This window comes from Dipodomys ordii, unplaced genomic scaffold (assembly GCF_000151885.1).
Source record: "Dipodomys ordii isolate 6190 unplaced genomic scaffold, Dord_2.0 Scaffold160, whole genome shotgun sequence".
NCBI lineage: Eukaryota > Metazoa > Chordata > Mammalia > Rodentia > Heteromyidae > Dipodomys > Dipodomys ordii.
The window spans coordinates 188,055-208,163 of NW_012267376.1; the positions used below are offsets into that span (position 1 = coordinate 188,055).

The window sequence follows — 20,109 nt, forward strand, 5'->3', positions numbered from 1 at the left end:
ACAATAGAAGGACTTCAATTGAAAGAGAAAGTTGAAAGAGAATAGGAAATGTTGAGAATTGATTTATATGAAAACTTGTTCCAAAATATAATTGTTCCAACATGAGCACATTAGTTCTGATAATGAGGTGAACAAATACTTGCATCAGGTTAACAGTTAACAGGTAAAGAAGCTTGTTTCCCCACTCTATACCAGCACCTGGTCTGACCCTCCTTTTCTTCAGGCACATGTCCATGGCCAGGCAGGGACTTGGGCCTACCAGCGTGCTGCTGCCTAGTGCCTCTAGCTTCCTGTGTTAATCCATTCCCATTTCTACAGCCCATTCTGCCACTCTCCACAAACTCTGGGCATAGCTGGATGGATGGAGGGGGCGACAGTGAATTCCAAGACACATTGTGGTTTACACAGCATCTGTGTGCTTATGGTGTGGTATCTTCCTACCCTGTGTCTGTGGTTCTCTGGCACAGATGTCAAAGAAGGGAGGATGAGACATGTTTACATTTTTGAAAATATTTAATTAAAAACCCCACACAATCCCAGGTTGGGCATCAAGAGGGTGGCATGGCACATAGAAAGCCTAGTTAGGACAAGAAGGTAATCCTCGGTGGTCTCTTGGAGTTCCTGGACCAGGGCAGTGAAGGTGGAGGATGGAGGATGCCATCCTGCAGGGGAGAGTGGAGGAGGGGGAGTTCCTCATGGTGCCAGACTGGCATCCTCCCCTTTGGAGGCCTCTTGGTGTAGAGGATTGGGGGCTGCTCTCCAGGGTCTTCTGTAAGGTCCATTCCAAAACTATAAGCCCCTTGCGGGGTGAGAGTATGTGAAGGAAAAGCCCTCTTGGGAGGCACTGACAGCCTGGGAAGCCCCCGCTGTACAGCTGGGTTTTCTCTTATGACGACTCGCTGGTCTCTTGGGCCCTGGGTGATCAACAGTGCTGGTTCTGCTGTGGGCCTAGGGCTGGGCTGGCCCAGCTGCTGGAGCTGCCTCCTCATGCAGAGTGAGTTCCCAGGGAGTCCCGGCCATGGCAAGGTCCAGAGGGCACTCCCTTGGGTGGGTGGGTGGCATCAGTAAGAGTGTGGCAGTGTGGAGATGCATGGAAGTCCTGAGTGAGCAACTCTCCTTTGGGAAGTGAATTCCAAAGAGAAAGGCCTCAGTCCCACCGATCGGATGGACTGGAGAGGAGGCCCCGTTAGATTCCCAGGCGTCTTTTCCCGTCTTCCAGGGGTAGCAGCAGGACAGGAAGCCTCCTGCCTCAGTGGGCTGGGAGCACCTGTGGGGTGGAGCCTGCCCTTACAGCTCCTCTCTCACTGGCCCAGCATGCAAGCCTTCTTACAGGCCACCGCCGAGACTAGGGCCGCGCCCCTGCCGCTGCCTTCCTCTGACTCGATGAAGGTGATCTCGCAGCTGGGCGTCAACCTGCGCACGCTGGCGTGAAACCGCTCCTTGAAGCTGCACAGGAGGGAGACCAGGCTGCCGTCTCCCCTCCCGCCCTCTCCATCCCCGCTGCCCTCCTCTGGGGTCACTCACATCCCCGGCCCCGGCCTCCAGCGCAGGCCAGCTCACCTTGGGTGCAGCTTGTACACCGAGCCGTCCACGCCCACCGTGATGCGCATCACGTCCTCGCTGCGGCTCTCGCGCATGCGGTTGATGACGCCCGCCAGCCCCGCCGAGCACATGTGCGCGGCGCGCGTGGACACGCTCTCGCAGGCCCGGCGCACGATGTCGCAGTCGGTGGCGGACGGCCGCAGCCCCAGCGTGCTTAGGATGTTGTGGATCTGCTTGCGGTCCCCCAGGTCACTGCAGGGGAGGGAGGGTCGCTCAGCCCCCCCACGCGCCCCGGGGAGGGGACGCCACCCACGCACCCCACCCAGGACAGGGCTTTCGGGGAGGGCTGGTGTGTGTGTGGGGGGGGTTCTGCCGAGGACGAACACCAGCCTGGACAGCAGGAGGCCCCGTCTGGCTTGGAGCTCCCACTCCCGCTGTTGGGTGGACAAGTGGTGGTCTCGGGGTAGACAGCTGCCGGGTCGTGGTTCGACCCTGCCGGGTGGCGGACCCGCTGTTTTTTGCTGTCCTGTATCCCTGGTCTGATGCCCCCGCCCCTCCCTTGGAGTCTGCACCTCTGCCCGGGTCCGCCCTGCCAGTCCCGGAGCCCGACCCTCGCCTCCCCTGATCGCCCTGAGCCCGCCCCCTCCCCTTCTGGCCACCCAGCCCTGGGCCCCGTCCCATTCACACACCTCTCCACCTGGGACACAAATCGGGTCTCGAAGGCGCCGCGCGTGCGCAGCTGCTCCGAGGCCTCCCCGTGGAACAGCAGGTTCTCATCCACTAGCTTGAGCAGCACCAGCCGCACCAGCTCGCCCATGTACTTCCCGCCAATGAGCTTTTCGTACCTGGACACAGGGCGGTTGGTTACGACAGCTGGGTCCGTGCCGGCTCCCTCCCATAGCGATTACAGCTGCCCCCCCTTCATTCCCCCCCCCCCCCCACCTCCTGTAGCACAGGTTCTTGGGTTCCTGCTGGAGCTTTAGAAACTATGCTGTGTGGCCCTGCTGCTGGGCCAGATGCTGGAAAGAGACAAGGGTTGAGGACTGAAACCTTACTCTGGAGTCAGCATGCCACCTTGTGACACCATCAGGAGCATTACAGCTGGGGAAACTAAAGCTCGCAGGATCAGTGTTCAGCCTGAGGTGTGCTCCACATTTCTGCATAATCTATGAGTCTCCATAGTTTCATCTTGGAATAACTTTTTTTTAATGCCAGTCCTAGGGCTTGAACTCAAGGTCTGTGTGCTTGTCACTTAGGATTTTTGTTTGTTGTTGTTTTGATTATTCTATTAATATTATTATTGTAATTAATTGGAGATAAGAGTCTCATAGACTTTGCTGTCCTGGCTGACTTTGAACCATGACTCTCAGATCTCAGCTTCTTGATTAGCTAGGATTACAGATGCCTGGCTTCATCTTGGATTATTTTAATACTAATCACCTAAAGGAGGCATGAGAAAGTTTGTTATGAAGGTCATACAACCAGCTTAGGCCTGATGTCAGGCAGGTGGCCAACTCTGATTGCCATGCTTAATGACAAGCTAAGTGCAGTTGGTTCCCAAGGTGAGTTGGCTGACCTACAGCATGTCCCTAAATACTGAATTTGTTCTGGGAACAATGGAAAATATAGTGCTTTGGGGAACTCTGGGCTAAAATGCTGAGGTCCTTAGGTGGGCACTGGTGACTCATACCTGTAATGCTAGCTACTTAAGAGGCTAAGATTTGAAAATCACAACTCAAAGCCAGTTAGGGCAGGCAGGAAAGTCCGTGGGTCTCTTATCTCCAATTAACCATCAGAAAACCAGAAGTGGTGCTGTGGCTCAAAGTGGTAGAGCACTAGCCTTGAGCAAAAAAACTCAGGGACAATGTCCAGGCCCGGAGTTTAAGCACCACAACCACCACCACCACTACCACCACCACCAATTAACAACAACAAAATGCTGAGATCCTATAAACTTTCTCTGGGCTCCAGGTCCTCTGTCAGAAGCAGAGAGAGGCCTATCTAACCACAGATGCACGTTCGCATTTCACTGTGGACAGGACTGACTGACTGAGATGAAGGAACAAGGAGACAGATTGCAACTTTCCCCCAGAGCTGTTTAAAAACAAGTCATTGTCTGCAGTGGCCCAGCGTCTGTCTGCTGGGGAGCAGCCCAGGAATGGATGGAAGGGAGGAAGGGGGACTTCCTTACAGCTGCTGACCGGGATTCATTGAGCTTTCATCCACCATGCGGTCATACTCCAGCAGGAACTCATCCAGCTCGCCTGAGTCCCCAAAGGCACCCCATTCAGTGTTGACACACATGCGACCCTCGTCTCCTTCCACCAGCTCCACATTCTGCATCTCCTCCATGTAGCAGGCATTGCAGCCAGTGCCTACAGGGATGGAGGCATGAGAGCTGCATTGGGGGAGGGCACGCTGGAAGGCCTGGGCTGGATTTAGTACTCAGGGTGGAAGGGGCAGTCTCCTAGCTATCCACTGGGCTAGGAATACCTTCCTTGCCCATTACCTGGGTTGTTAGGAGGAAGACAGAAGGAAGCAGGGTGGACCCATGTGCTTTGCCAACTAGTGCTGGATGTGGGATAATATGGTTTTGTCTAGTCTGTGTCCCACTCTTTGTTTTCTGGCACTCCCTATGAACATATTTAAGCCCTTCTTTCCATCTGTTTGGGGGCACCTCAAAGTGAGTAAGCCACCATGAGGGCCCTTGCAATAGCTCACGGGCTACTGTAGACAGAATTGGTGCAGAGTTTTTCTTATGTTTTGTCCTGTGCAAATGGAAAACATGGAGTCCAATGTTCGTAAATTACTAAGACTTTTGTTGGTGGAAAAATATCAGTCAGTTACCTCCAGTTAACTACCAAAAAAAAAGCCTGAAGTGGAGCTGTAGTTCAAGTGATAGAGCACAGCCTTGACCAAAATAGCTCAGGGACAGCACCCAAGCCTTGAGTTCAAGACCTAGAAGTGGGACACACACACACACACACACACACACACACACACACACACACACACAAAGGAAACAAAGCCAGATGCTGGAGGCTCGTGCCTGTAACCCTAGCTAATCAGGAGGCTGAGATCTGAGGATTTCAGTTCAAAAGCCAGCCTGGGCATACAAATCTAAAGCCATAAGTGGAAATATAACTGAAATGGTAGAGATCCAGCTATGAGCAAAACAACAATAACAACAAACAAACAAAAAAAAAAAAACAAGTGAGAGCACAAGGTCCTGAACACACACACATACATAACACAGACATACACACAAGCAGGAAATAGAAAACAAAGTAAGGTCAGGCTGGAGCTTAAAGCTTAAAAGTTACACATCTTTGTAGCCTGTGTATATATGTATAGATATAATGTATATATATGTATACACAAATTTTGAGTGAATATAATTGTAGATGGGAATTATGAGCACATGACATTGTTCAGAGCTGATTCTGAAGGACATATAACTTTAACATTGACTTTCTGGGTAAGCAGGGCCTAGAGAGTCTAGAAAACACCTCTACACCTGTGTACATAGCAGGTAAGTGATCTGAGTCCATTGTTACTCAGGAAATGCTGGCTCCTTATAAGAAGTTCCTTATCAGAAATTCTGGGAAAGCCCCAGGATTGGTGTTGAGTCCCTGCCCCTGGCTAGGAGGAAGGGGTGGGCCAGTTTTTTGTTTTTTTTTTTTGGGTCCGGTCGTGGGGCCTGAACTCTGGGCCTGGGCGCTGTCCCTCAGCTCTTCAGCTCAAGGCTAGTGCTCTACCACTTGAGCCACAGCGCCACTTCCGGCTTTTTTCTTTTTGCTTATGTGGTGCTGAGGAATCGAACCCAGGGCCTCATGCATGCAAGGCAAGCACTCTACCACTGAGCCACCTTCCCAGCCGGGGGATGAGGCCAGTTTTGCTTATTCTCTTCCAGTTGGATAAATCTGCCTTACTGTGGTCAATTTAGTGGATAAAGTATTTTAATTACATCCGATAGGCTGGACAGGTGTGCAGCTGGTGAACTGACTAATAGACTGCCAGGGTTGAAATGCCTCCCACCAACTTGCAGTACCTACCCTACTACGCCTAAGGCCACCTGATTCAGGCCCAAGGCCCTGAACCAACTGGCATCAATTGTTACTGCTTTGGCCTTCACTCTACAGGGCCCCAATGCAGCCTGGGTTGGGCAGAGGCAGAATGCAAGGAGCTCTTACCCACAATCATGCCGACCTCACACTGGCGGTCTTCATAGTAGCAGGAGATCATTGTGGCCACTGTATCGTTCACCATTGCCACCACGTCCATCTCAAAGTCCTGCCAGGAAGTACAGGGACTACAATGATGGAGCTGGGGAGAGGGTCCAACAGTGCAGGGCTGGGGTTCCAGGGCAGCCCCTGCAGCCAATGCAGGCAAAGGCATCCTCACCCCTCTCCTCTTGATGGCGTCTCTCAGAAGCCCCACGATATTGTTCCCTTCTGCTCCAGAGGCCTTGAAGCCCTTGGTCCAGTTGAGGAGGATGCCCTGTGGGAAGCAGAAGGCCATGTGGCTACTGGTACTGGGCAGTGAGCTCTGACCTTAAACCATCTGCTTCCTGGGCCATAGGGCACACATGCCACCTTACACATCTGGTTGAGAAAACAGGCTCTGAGTAGCTGTAAATCTTATAGGGGTGTTAGGAAGGATTCTCCACAAACACCTCATGTTTCTGAAGGGCTAATATCCAGCCAACTAAGAATGTGATACCTTTTTTTCTTTTTGGTGCTGGTACTGGGGCTGGAATTCAAGGTCTGGGTGCTGTTCCCTGAGATTTTTTTCCCCTCAAGGCTACTTGAGCTTTGCTTCTGGTGGCTAATTGGAGAAAAGAGTCTCACAAATGTTTCTGCCTGAACTGGTTCTCAGATTTATCTATCTAGCTTTGAACAGGGATCCTCAGATTTCAGCCTCCTGGTAGCCAGGATTACAGGTGTGAGCCACTAGTGCCGAAGTGGATACTTTTAGTTTTTTTCTTTTGCAGTGCTAGGGATCAAACCCAGGGCCTCAAGCATGTTAGGCAAACACTCCACCACTGAGTAACACCCCTAAAGCAAGAACATTGAACTGTAAAGCTCAGAGATGTCACCCCAGAGTCAAGGTAGCTCTCAATGGAGAACAGTGATGTGTAAGATCAGAGTTTCTCTCCTGTAAGACACACTGCTACACTACAAGATCCCATTCAACCCTCCCTGCTTCTCTGTGGGGACTGGAGGTTGGGAAACCATGTGAGATGTTGTTCTGGATGCTGTTTTGCCTGGAGCCATAACCTGGCTTTGTCTCTGATCCAGAGGTCTCATGTTTGTGTGTGTGTGTGTGTGTGTGTGTGTGTGTGTGTGTGTGTGTATGATGAATGTATATATAATACATAAATGTATATATATAGACATGTATACACATAACATATACATTGATACAGAAATATTGTGTGTATATGTACAGATAGGCATATGGACATGTAATCACATGTAATGCATATGTGTGTAATTTCTATATTTTATATATATTCTATATATATATATATATATATATATATAAATGTAACTGGCAGGTGGGGTAAAATCTCACTCCTGTCATATCTGTGACTCAGCCAGAGGTGGTAAAGTATAGTGATGGTAGTAACTTTAGAGATCATTCAAATGGCCAGCTGCCTTTGCCCACTGTGGGCAAATTGCTTAACCTATTTCCTCATCTGTATTGGGGTGACTACAGCACATGCCTCTGGGGTTGTGGGGAGGATTGCCACACAATAAGAACTAGATGATAGTGCACTTATTTTCTGAGGCTTCATAGGAAGGAAGGATTATAGGGCAACAACTCAAATCTACATTTACCCACTCTGGGCTGAGGCCCTTTTAACATAAGAGGTGTGTGTGTGGGGGGGAATGGGAGCTGTGTTTTAAGGCAGAATGAGGTAGGGTTCATTTGGGGTATGTCTCTATCATCTGCCCTGCCCTCCACCTGGCCCACCTTGTCGATGTCTTCGTGCCTCACAGGAAAGGAGAAGGTGAAGCCCAGGGGCAGTTTCTTGTGCTTCATTTGATGCTTGTCCAAGAAGTCAGAGATGCACTCGGAGATATAGTCAAAGAGCTGAGAGATATACCAAAGTAGCTAAGGCTGAGCCAGACAGAAGCCCTCCCTGCTAAGGTGTTCCTTGAGGTTTGTGAGATGTCAGAGCCAGGGCCTGCCACTGGGTACCAGGTCTGTCTGCAACTGCCCCCCTTCCTTGCTGTTTGTTGGGACTCAGGCCCTAGACCTATGTGATGTAGAACTCTGCCCACTGAAGCCCTGGGAGTAGGGTGACACAGGATGATACTCCCAGCCCAGTCCCTCTTCCTTCTTCTGGACCCAATGAGGTCCAGCCTCAGGCCGGCTAGGTGTTCTGTGAGGCTCTGGGTAGAGACACATTCTCAACCATACCTATGATGTTTGTCTCTTTTGCCATTTCCAGGTGTCCTGCCATCTGGCCCCTGCTGAAGGTCAGCCATAGCCTCTGCCCACAGGACTGAGCCTGGATAAATGCTTTGTCAATGAACCAGGTGGGTATGCCCTTCCCACTGCTGCTGCCTCAAATTGTGCCAATTCCATGGACAGACAGCAAGCTGATAGTGTTGAGGACTGGGCTTCAGGAGGCAGTTTCTTATCTTCAGATTCAGTACCTTTGGGAATTGGATTTCCCTTGTGCCTATCCATGTTCAGGACCACTGTCCACCCCGCCCCCTACCTCCCAGGGTTCATTCTACTAATTTGCTCAGAGGGCCTTGCTGCTTGGGCAGATATTGTACCTTGGGTCACTCCTCTTGGCATGAACCTGTTGGAGGGCAAGGGACAGCCTTTGGGAAGGATGTTTCATAGGCTGCAGGAGGCTGGACAAGTGTATTTTCCTGCTGTCCTGTCCTTATGCTTTCATTTTTCCTCTAGGAAATTGGACAAGGGAGGAGGTACCACTGGTTGGGGCTTCTCCTGTCACTGATCCTTCCTTGTTCCTGGCTGTAAGATGGTGATTGTGAGACTTGAGAGACACATTGCATATGTCCACTGAGCTCTTCTGAGCTGCCTTCCTGGGCCTCTGAGGCTGGTGGCCCTCCTGTCCACAGTTGCCCTTGTTTGGTGAGGCCTTGCCATGTTCTGGGATCCTGGTAACCTTAGTCCCTACTCCCAGTTATTCTCTCCAACCCACCCCTCCCCAAGATGCTCACCATCTCTGCAGTGCCTGTCATGGCGTCTTCAGGGATGGAGTACATCTGGTGTTTGGTCTTCACACTCCACTGCCCTGCTTCCCCTTCCCCCACTTTCACCAGCATCACCCTGAAGTTGGTGCCACCCAGATCCAGGGAAAGGAAGTCTCCAACTTCTGTAGGCAAAGGGAGACATACTCAGCTTCATGGCATCTCCTGGCAGTCCTGGGCTGGTTAGAACCTGAACACCTGACCCTGGGACCATAGGAGACGAGAAGGGCAGGTAGAGGACCCCAGGGGAGCTGGGTGAGGGGCTGCCAGCCCAGGTGCTGGGGGGAACGGGATAATACACCAGAGCAAGCTGTGGGAGGAGACATAGGTAAGTTGGGAGATATCAGTGGGAAGCCCCTGCCTTAGAGAGCTCTAGTCTGGGGTCAAGTAGTCATGAGGACCTAGGGTGTTGGTCCAGACATGGGACAGAGCTTTGGTCCCCAAGTGATCACTGAGAGAAGCCTTTTACTAGGAGATAGAAAAAGGCAACTTTTCTGAAGCTTGAGAGCTGTAGGCTAGACCTGCAGAGTCAAGGGTTGAGAACCAATCCAGTAAGTTAGGGACCACCACTGCTTGTCACGAGTCTTGTTTGGGAATAGCTGAGCCTCTGGAAGGACCTGGCCAACAGCTGGCTCAGATGTGGAGCCATCCCTGAGGTACCTGAGCCTTCTGGGGTGGAACGCACGTAGGTGGGCAGCATCTTCACGCTGGCCTCCTCATGAGTCTCCAGTCTCAGACCCCGATCCATCTCTTTTTGCATCCTCCTCATCACCTTCTTTAGGTCTTCTTCCTGCAGCTGGAACTCTGCCAGGATCTGCTCCGCCTGAACAGGGGCAGGAAGGGTGTGTGTGAGAACAGCCAGAAACCTAGCATTCCCTTCTCTTCTCACCACTATGTCCAGGATGACCTGTCCTTTCAAACTACTTACCATAGTGAAATTCAAATTGCTCCAAGACCAGCCTTTCAACAAGCAGACTGGAGTGCTAAAGAGGTGAGCAGGTAGGGGCAGGATGGTTTTGTATCTGACACTATCATTGTGCTACAATGCTTTGTAGCACCTCCCTTTGCCTCTCAGATTGGGAGTTCAGAGGAGAAGAGCTCTAAGTGAGGGACTGTTGAGAGAGCTGGGCCTGTCAGGGGATAGGCAGCTGGTATTACTGCATAAAATCCAGCTAGGAGCCCAGTGCCAGTGGCTCATGCCTGTAATCCTACCTACTCAGGAGGTTGAGATCTGAGGATCACAGTTCAAAGCCAGCCAGGGGCAGGAAAGTTTATGAGATTTCTGTCTCCAATTAAACACACACACACACACACACACACACACACACACACACACACACAAACCAGAAGTGGAGCTGCGGGTCAAGTAGTAGAGCACTAACCTTGAGCAAAAGAAGCTCAGGGACAGGCCCTAAGTTCAAGCCCCAGGACTGGCACCCACCTACCAAAAAAGAAAAAAGGAAAAAAAAAGCCAGCTAGGACTTTATGAAACAAATGGGCCAGCTGACACCAGTGTGCACAGATTTAGCCAAGGCCAAGCCAGTAGGAGTAACTATAGTGCCTATCCACAATCATGCTTGCAAAGTGTGGTTACCCACAGCATGCAGATTCTGAGCCAGAGGGAAGAGGTCTCCATCATGTGAGGAGCCTGTGTGCTGGAAGCCAGATTCAACATTGCCTTCCATGAGTGTGGGTGGCCAAGGTATGACCACAAGGTGGCGTGAGGTCAGGCTGTGAGTGCAGCTACTTTTCTGCCTGCACATCCCCCATTAGCTGCTCCCTGCAGATGGGCAGAGTTCTTGTTCATGGAGAAGAGGCCATGTGGACACACTAATTATCTCTGGGCATAATAAAAAAGGTCATCACAAAGATATTGTAATTTTGAGCCAAAAAGGAAAGATAAGCTGATAAAAGCCGTAGACCCAGTCTTTGGAAGATCTTGCATGCTTGTTGTCTTGCACATAAACTCAAGGGATTAGAGAGACTCTGAATGACAGCCAGGCAGCCAAACAGCCCCTTACTCCTCCCTTAGTTTTTATTTTTTTATTTTTTGGGTCCGGTCGTGGGGCCTGAACACTGGGCCTGGGCACTGTCCCTCAGCTCTTCAGCTCAAGGCTAGCGTTCCGCCACTTCCGGCTTTTTTCTTTTTGCTTATGTGGTGCTGAGGAATCGAACCCAGGGCCTCAGGCATGCAAGGCAAGCACTCTACCACTGAGCCACCTTCCCAGCCTCCTCCCTTAGTTTTTAGAACTAAGATGTTCTCAGGCAAAACATCGGTGATTGGACATATGACCCAGTTCCAGTTAATGACAAGTGAAAGGAAGCCTGATGTTAGCAGGAAGGGGAAAGTTCAGTGTTACTCTAAATTTGCAACCATGGCTATGTAAGAATGAGTGACTGATTTTGCATCTGCTGCTTTGCAACTATGAGGAGGCAAGACTGGAGGGAAAGGATAATGTTAGCAGTCTACAGATGGCAGAGGAGAGAAGGATGCCAGATTCACCCACCTCTGTAAGCTGGTGATGGAACAAATCCTAACTACTTCAGCCACAGGCAGTTTTGGTTTCCTGCTATCTAAAACATTCCTAATGGACAGATTAGTTGAGCCACTTTTCTTAAACAGATCCTTATATTTATCATTTAAACCCAGGGAAGGTCCAAACTGAACAAGGCTGTCAAAAACTCTGGTGAACATAGAATTTTCCAGGAAGTAATATTAGTAATTCATAGATTTAAATTAGACTTTGCCAGAAAATCATGCAGACATCCCGGTACAAAGAACAAAGAAAGGTTTATTGCCAGCAAAGGGATTGGCAAAACCCCTTCTCACAAGAGAGGAGTGAGAAGAATACAGGCTATTGTCTGAAGTGACCTACATAACCTACTGAGGCTAGGAGGGGCTAGAAGGGGCTAGGAGGCGAAGACCCTGGTGTGGAGTGAGGACCAAGGGCTTCATCATGGTGGACTAGGATTTATGGCTACTGTCCAAATAGTAGATAAGGGGCCCTGCAGCTGCCCAGACCTGAAGGTCACTCTAAGGGGCTCTTGTTGCCTTATATGGTGGTAGCTGCCCCAGAGGAGTGCCATCCCAAGGTAAAGGGGGTTGGGGCTGATTATTTAATGCCTTTACTACATGGGCCTCGTGTTGCCTAGGAGGGGAGCATGCTAAGCTGTGGAGAGGGGAGTGAGTGTACTAAGCTATGGGAAGGGAGCTCATTTCGCTAGCAGTAATATTGAACATTCACTCAATCTTTGCAACGTGCCAGGCCAAACTGAGTGCTTCCTGTATGGTCTGCCTGAGAAAATGGCCCCTTTGTTTTTTCCTCTTTTTTTTTCTTCATGTGGAGTCACATATAGACTCCTTCCCGTTTGCTCTCTCTCTGTGCGAAACTGCATGTGGCCTTCTATAGAAGTCACTGAACAGCACCTGTAATCACCAGGTAACTGCACTGCAGGTCAGTGGGAACTCCTCCAGGCTCGGAGGTCATTTCCTCATCTGCTGCAGTTACAGCTCCTTCTCACCCTTCATTTTATAATCTCTCTCCATCATTAGTTAGGCTGCTGTACCCTACCATAGAGTGCAGTTTGGCTCTCTCTGTATGCTTCTGCCTGAACCATGTGGTGGTCTCCTTTCGGCAAACCTTATATCTAGTGCTGAAACCTGGTGGAGGGAGGGGAGATAGCATCAGGAGTTGCTGGATCCTCTCTGCTTCTCCGAGGGTCCATCCATCTACTGGCCACTACTCCTAGGACTCAAACTGCCAAAGGAACCCCAAGTCAGACCTCTTATATTTACCATTTTTGGCCGTGCATCAACCACACTGTCTCCCCTCTACATCTGGCTTGTGACTCCCATATACAGACCTTCTGTTTGTCTGTCTCTTCTGTCAATGTGGCACCATGCCAGAGGAATCCCCTATACCTTTTGGACAGTCTCTTGCTTCGGGGTTGCCTGAATTGAGACTTTAATTCTCAGCTGGAGAGACCTTAGGTGGATAGGGATGCCTTCCATCATTGCCTCCTTCTTCCTATGTCCTCATGGACCCCCCGCCCCCTCATGGATCCCTCTATATCCTCACCTGACTTTTCCTTTTTGCCTCCCATACCAATGGGACCCAATCAGTCTCTCCTGAGTTGGGACACTCCCTTTGGGTGTTTCCTACATTCTCTAAGTGTTTTTCTATTAAAAGAGTCTATAAAGCCAAAATGACTTTTTGTTTGTTTTGTTAGGTTTTTTTTTGTTTTATTTTTGTCTGTCATGGGGCTTGAACTCTGCACCTGGGTGCTGTCCCTCAGCTATTCAGCTCAAGGCGAGCACTTTACCACTTTTTTTGTCAGTTGTGGGACTTGAACTCTGGGCCTGGGCGCTGTTTTATGGACTTTCTTGCTCGGGCTGACTTTGAACCGCAATGCTCAGATCTCAGCCTCCGGAATAGCTAGGATTACAGACGTGAGCCACTGACACCTGACTGAGTTATCTACTACTTGAACCACAGCGCCAGTTCTGGTTTTTCTGGTGGTTTATTGGAGATATAGAGTCTCATGGACTTTTCTGCCTGGGCTGGCTTTGAACTGTGATCCTCAGATCTCAGCCTCCTTACTCAGAATTACAGGCACGAGGCACTGGCTCCTGGCTTGACTCATTTTTTTTTTATTGCAATCAAATCTGACTATATTACAATACTCTCAAAGATCTGGACAATTTCTGCCAGTGCAATGGTAAATGTTCAAAAGTTCCACATGTTCAGGCTTTCTTTGCTTTCCTTACTGGCCCTTTTTTCTGTCTGTTCTCTAAGTAAACTCCCTCTTGTCTACCTTCACCCTTGTGCCATGCCTGTGTGGCTGACCTAGCCTCCTCTGAAAAGATAATCTCTCTCTCTCATTCTCTCTCTCTCTCTCTCTCTCTCTCTCTCTCTCTCCATTCAAATACCCATAGTGAGAGCAGTTAAATAATTAGCATACCCAGAACAAACCTGTCCTTTGTTTTGTCTTTGGGACTCATACAATAATCCATTCCTTTTCTCTTTCCTGAATCAACTCACTTTAGAATCTGGATTGTTAATTTCTCCCTTAAGGCAAAATTCCTCTAGAGGCTGCAAAAGGTCCACTTGAGGAATCCCTCCTTCTCACCTCTTCCCTAATAGCACCATCCAATCACCTGAACATTCACTCTTTATGCCTCTCTTTCTGTGCTTTCATTAAGGAAACAACAACAAAAGGAGGCGTGGTCTGTAGGAATTTAGAAGTGCTGACTTGTCCCCTTGAAAATCTGGTTTGGGAACTCCCCCAAATCTCTTTTCAGGCTCTGGAGACTGATAACCAGGAAGAGACAAAGGTCAAGTGGTGGGTTTTCAGGTGACTCCCTCTCTTCCACCAAGCTTACCCCTCCACCCATCTCATCACAGCGGCCCATACACTGTTTGACCACAAAGCCTCTACTACATCCTGTAAACCCTTATCCAATAGACAATAGAAGCAGATGCCATCTTTTCATTTATCACTCTCTCACTGGACACTCCAAGGGCTGGCTAAGTTCTCCCTTCTGCTTGACAGGCAGGGATGCTCTGCCATTGGAGTCCACATCCATCTGACAATCTAATCAGCCAATGGCTCTCAAACCATCCTTTTCTCCTGAGACCTCAGCACAAGTAACTTCTCTAAGGCTTTCCACTAGAAGACAGGTAGATGCTGACTCCTATTCCTGTGCTGTCTGGAAGGTTCTACAGCTAGAGCCATCTGGGGATTCAGCTTTCATGAGCTGTCTCTCCCCCAAGGTGCATTGGGCTTGGAAATGCCCCTATTCCTGGCACTGGGTCAGTGTGCAACCCAGAGGAAGCGGCACCCTGGTATGGCCTCATAATTCTCAAGGCTCTGGGCATGCGAGGGGGAGAATGGGCAGAAGTCTGCTCACTTTCCTCCTGGAATGCCCCAGGAGCAGATACCTTTGGCCACACCTACTTTGGGCACCCACAGATCTTCCCTACCATTCCCAAATCATTTTGAGACCTGATTTTATCATCTACATTTCTCACAAACACAAAATGCTAACCATCTTCCTGCCTAGGAAACATTTGCCCTAAAAACAGACTGTCATGTGAGGCCAGAGTTCAGGGGAATGCGAGCTGGAGATATACATGGAAGTCATCAGTATACAGAAAACAAGCCCTTCTCCAACCCCACAGCATAGAGCTGGGAGTGCAGAGCTTGGGGTGTGAACTCAGGCACTGGCTCTGAGCTTGCCACAATACCACTAGACCCCAACCTCCAATGCTTCCTGGGTCCTAGGCCCAGGAATCTACCAGGGTCACTTCATGAGACTCATACTAGATGTTTGCACAAGTTTATAAGACTTTATTAACAGACTAGGTGATATGGGCACTGCTTGAAGAGCCCCAAGAAGCCATCTAGCCTCACAGGTATAGCTAAAAAGAAAAGCACAAACAGAGCTTGACCTGCATGGGAGCCAGAGGAATGGAAGGGAACAAGTTCAGGCAGCTCACAAAGGCCTCTAACCAACCTTGACTAAGAGGTCCCAGGATACATAACCAAGGTCCACAGCCATAGGCAAACAGGGCTTTTCTTGCTCCCAGCTGCCTACAGGACATCTGACATACTTCTTCAGCAGATATCTGAAGAGCAAGTGGGGTGAGGAGTCCTTAAAGCAGATATAGCAGGATATAGGAATGGGAAAGAAGGTAACCAATGTATTCTAGAAGGTGGGCAGCAGTTCTTCATTGAGGAGAGAACAGAGTGACCCCGAAAACTGTGAAGGGGGCTCTGGGGTAAGAAACCTGGAGGTTCCTGGGTACAGAGTGGAAGTATCTGAAGCAGAGCAGAAGCTGCAGAAATTCTGGGCTGTCCCAACAATCCAGATACATGAACAAGATGCAGGAAGGGGCAGTGATAATCATATACAAATACACTATGGGAGGTTTGAGGCATGAAGAAGAAAAGAACCTAGAAGGACCCATGGATCAGCCTGAGCAGCTAGAAGAAGAGGCTCCACTGGGGTCAGGCAGGTGAGAGAATCAGAGGTTGGTATAGGTATGTTAACCATCTTCCTATATAGGAAACATTTATCCTACACTAGCCATATGAGGCCAGAGTTCAGGGGAATGAGAGCAGGAGATAAATACATTTGGAAGTCATCAGTATGAGATGTCTTAAAAGCCAAAGGAAAGCCTGGATGAGGTCACTGGGGTGCCCAAGCTGGACAGCAAAGGGAAGGATGGAGCAGGCTGGGCAGGCTCTGAGATCCCACCCCAAAACACAGTAAAATATAAGTCACCAAATGTCATGTTTGACTAATGAGGCTCATCTTAATACTGCGAGGGTAGTCCAGGGTACCAGGGACCACAGTCAATGGCCATGTCAGCCCATTGGTAAGTGCTCAAATTCCTGGCCCCCAAAGTCAGTCCCTATGCATCCACCCATAGTCAGGATCCTTGGGTTGCTGCTCCAGTTTTGGGCTGTGTTTGCAATAGTGAGTGACCCTGGGCTTCCACCAACAAACTCCCCGAGGAAGAGAATCCCACCTTCTTCCCTGAAGAAGATCTCCTGAGGGCAGACAGCACTGGGAGAAGCCCAGTCCAGGCACTGTCAGCCCAAGAACAAGTTCCCTAGGCCTCCTTGAAAGGTAGACAATGGTGCTCCCAGTGAGGAGACAGACGGTGCTAGGGAAAGGGGCCATATCCAAGACCCCTGGAGGCCTGTATGCTTTCTTCAAAGCAGCCCAGTGCCTTCTTCCCCTATCTGGATTCTATAAAACCTGGGGTGCTGGGCATGGAGCTGCCCTCCCAAGCTAAGGCCCCTGGGCTTTAAACAACCCTTACCAAAGTCAAGGCTGTCTGGGCTTGGCTCCTGGTGGCATCCGTTGCCATCTCTCTGAGGGGCCAAGAAGGAGGTAGTTGTGGTAGATGCTCCTGACTGCTTAGTCCCCAAATCACAGCGTTGGTGGCTACCTGTGGTAGGTAAGAACTTGACTGTTTGATACAAGTTGCCCAATGCAGACAGCTCAGAATTTCTGCACTAAAGAGTCCCCAGCCTGTGGCTGTTTAAATACTCTGCCCATTGCTACAGGGGCAGGGGCAGGGCTGGAAGGGCAGAAGAGGTCCACATTGGATCAGGATTGACAGGGCCGTGAGGACAGGGCTACAGGGCAGGCTGCCATGTCCTCTGAGCATAGGTCAGTTGAGAGAGTGAGGACATGCCTAGAGCCAGTTTGTCTACCCACTACCCTGGAATTCAGAGTTTCACTGGGTTGCCTGAGGACAGGAGAAGCAAGGGGTACTGAGAGCCTGGCCTGGCCTAGGAGGATTTGGACTTGCTTTTGGAGGCTATGTGACTCCATGGACTTCCATCTGTAGAGAGATCAGATGTGCTTCATATAGACTGGAGTTCTGCATGGTTTTTGAGTGTGAAGGCACAGGCTAATGTAGGAAGGCCAAAGCTGTTACAGGAAGAATATGGTTCATGTCACAATGGAAGTGAAGGAGAGCACACTGCATTCACAAGCTCTGTATTTAGAGCTGCTCTGAGATAACCCCCAAGTTAAATAAAAATCCACAATATAGTCAGGACTTTTCAGCTGTCAACAACAGGCCTTTTTTCAAGTTGCCTTTAATTGAGACAAGAAATGAACTGGGAAGTCATTAGGTTTTGTGACTGCAAAGTTCAGCCTCTGGGCTCATTTTCGGCTCATCTATGAGGTACAGACAATCCCCCTAAGTTCCTCCCTGGGTTTGTCCAGTAGTTACCCTGAAATACCCTGAACTTGCTGGCAACTGTCAAATTCTGCTAAAATTAGCTGCAGCTGGCAAGTGGGTCAGGGTACAGAGGGTGCCTTGTCAGAGTGCCAGGCTCTCTACCAATGGCCAGTGTGGTCATCCCTTGACATGATTGATCCCTTTCCCAAAATAGAGCAAAGATGGCCTCACCAGATCTCATGTGATAAGTCATCGACCACTCTGCCTCTGGCTCTGGGTCCCTGTTTGCTCTGGGGGCAGGACTTATGCTTGGGTTTGGATTGGCCAGATTTTGGTCCTGCCAGATGAAGCAGCAGCTTCCCAGGGGTTTTGCCCTTCTCTTGGGACCACCCACAGCACAAGAGAGGAGGATCTAAACCCTCCAAGAATCTAGCGGTAGGATTAGAGGATGAAGAATAAGGCAGGGCCAGAGGCAAACCAGTACCCCCTTTCTGGTTTGGCTGAAGATCTTGTACTTAGAGCAACAAGCACCCTTCCCCAGACTCCTTTCCTGAGAACAATCCCCTCTCATTCACCAGTACCTCCTGCCTCAACAAGGCGCTGGGATCACAGATGTGTACCACCATGACAGGCTATGAACTCCCTGTTTAATGAAGAGAGAAAGGAAGAGCAGATTTTCTATGTTCTTGTTGATGTAGCCTATCCATTATTCACTTGCCATGCCGATTTATAGGCATGATTTGACTTTCTGTTTCATTTATCTCAAGCAAACAGTTTGACAAGTTCAGTGATGGATAGTCAAGATCATTCATTCTAGTATCAAAAAATGTGTCATGATGTATATATCCAACTACAGGGGATCGGTTAAAACATTATGCTGTATTTATATGCAACCATTACAAATGGTAAAGTTGCCCTTTTGTAGTTAGTGAGGGAAGATGTCTGTGACAATCTCTTCAAAGAGAATGTGACAGCCACCCCTCCAGTGATTCTCCACCAAGCTGAGTCTCTGAAACAGCCTTCTCTCATGTTGAATTGGTATAACCTGGGTAAATCACATGATAAGGCAGAAATAATGGAGCATGACTTTGGAGGATGGGCCATGAAATTCACTACATCTCCTGCCTTTCCTCTTTCCTGCCTTTCTCACCCTCATGTTGCTTCTGCGGGGGGGGGGGGGAGGGAGGGGAGTTCAACTTCTCTGTCATGATACTCAGATCCTTTGAGGTGACGTACCAAGAAGAAGTGAGGCTCTCTGCCAGTAGGCAGCTCTTGCCTGGCATGTGATCAGCACCCTGGCATTAGATCTACCAGCCCCAATTAAGCTTTCAGATGATGCAGCCAGAGCTAATCCCTTGATTGGACCTCAGGAGAGACCTCACGCCAGCCCACTAAGATACTACTTATGGTCTTGTTTTTGTTTTTGTTTTGTGGTACTGGAGTTTGAACTTAAGGTTTTGCACTTGCTAGGTGGATGCTCTACCACTTGAGCTGTATCCTCAGGCTTCCTCTTGGGTTTTAGTTATTTCTTGGGTAGTATTCCTGTTTCTGCTCAGGACTGGCCTACTACCTATTTCTCAGTGATTACAATTGTTGATGCTAAGACTACTGGTTACAAGGGGAGGTCTTGCTAACATTTTGCCAAGTGATGCTGGCCTCAAATTGTGATGTTACCAATCTCTGCCTCTCGAGTAGCTAGGATTAGAGACATGTCCCACCACATGGGCCCTGCCACTTCTGAATTCTTGATTCACAGAAACAACATGAGACACTTATTCTCTAAGTCTCTAAATTCTTAGTTTCTGCTCAAAGATGGTGTTTTACCCCTTGAGCCACACCTTTACTCTGGCTTTTGGCTGATTAACTGGAGATGAATCTCTCAGATTTGTCTGCCTGGGCTGGCTTCAAATCAAGAGCCTCATAATGTCAGGCTCCTGAGTAGATAGGATTACAGATGAGAGTCACTAGTGCTGAATTTCTCTTAAGTTCCAAAGTAAATTTTTACACAGCAACAAATGACTAATATAGGGGGAAATAGTTAGAAAACATGTTATGTTAAAAAAGAAATGTACTCATTACCTGACTTATGTAACTGTGATTCTTCTGTATGTCACTTTTACAATAAAATTTAAATTAAAAAACATATTATGATACATAATTCTCCTATGTGTAGATGATACAGATTATATGTGTCTGGAAGGAAATACAGCAACATAATAATCATACCTAGGAGTGATTTTAATTAATTTTCCTTTATGCTTATTTGTGTTTTCTGTGACGAATGTGTATTAACAAGGTAATACTTTAAAACCAAGTTAAGAATCCTCATGTATCATTATTGTGCAGAACCTCTAAGGCCTAGACTCATAGTTAAATGGATCAGATTGCTAGGCCCTCCATGCCTGTGGGAAAGGAAGTAGGAGCCAGGGAAGCCAAGGAGCCCACAATACCAGCCCCTCCCCTACTGGTCTGTTATCTAAGTGCCTCTAGCACCTGCTGAGGCCTCAAGTATAGACCTACTGATGCAACAAGACCTGGAGGTCAGCAAGTGTTGCAAATGTTTGCTTACTGCAAGAGTAGATTGAAATTGCCCAGGCCTGTGTGCTAAGGGGCAGGCCTTGGGC

The 20,109-nt window shown here is 49.1% G+C and overlaps 1 protein-coding gene across 1 annotated transcript; it reads right to left on the minus strand.

Moving 5' to 3' along the window:
- Positions 1-1,290: 1,290 nt before the first annotated feature.
- Gck (glucokinase (hexokinase 4)) lies at positions 1,291-16,660 on the minus strand. Its single transcript, XM_013032954.1, has 10 exons — positions 16,613-16,660; positions 9,441-9,603; positions 8,751-8,905; positions 7,522-7,641; positions 5,947-6,042; positions 5,736-5,835; positions 3,734-3,917; positions 2,232-2,387; positions 1,561-1,794; positions 1,291-1,446 (listed from the first exon to the last, which is right to left on the minus strand). The coding sequence occupies exons 1-10, from the start codon at positions 16,658-16,660 to the stop codon at positions 1,302-1,304; spliced, it is 1,401 nt and encodes a 466-aa protein (XP_012888408.1). The 3' UTR covers positions 1,291-1,301.
- Positions 16,661-20,109: the final 3,449 nt, after the last annotated feature.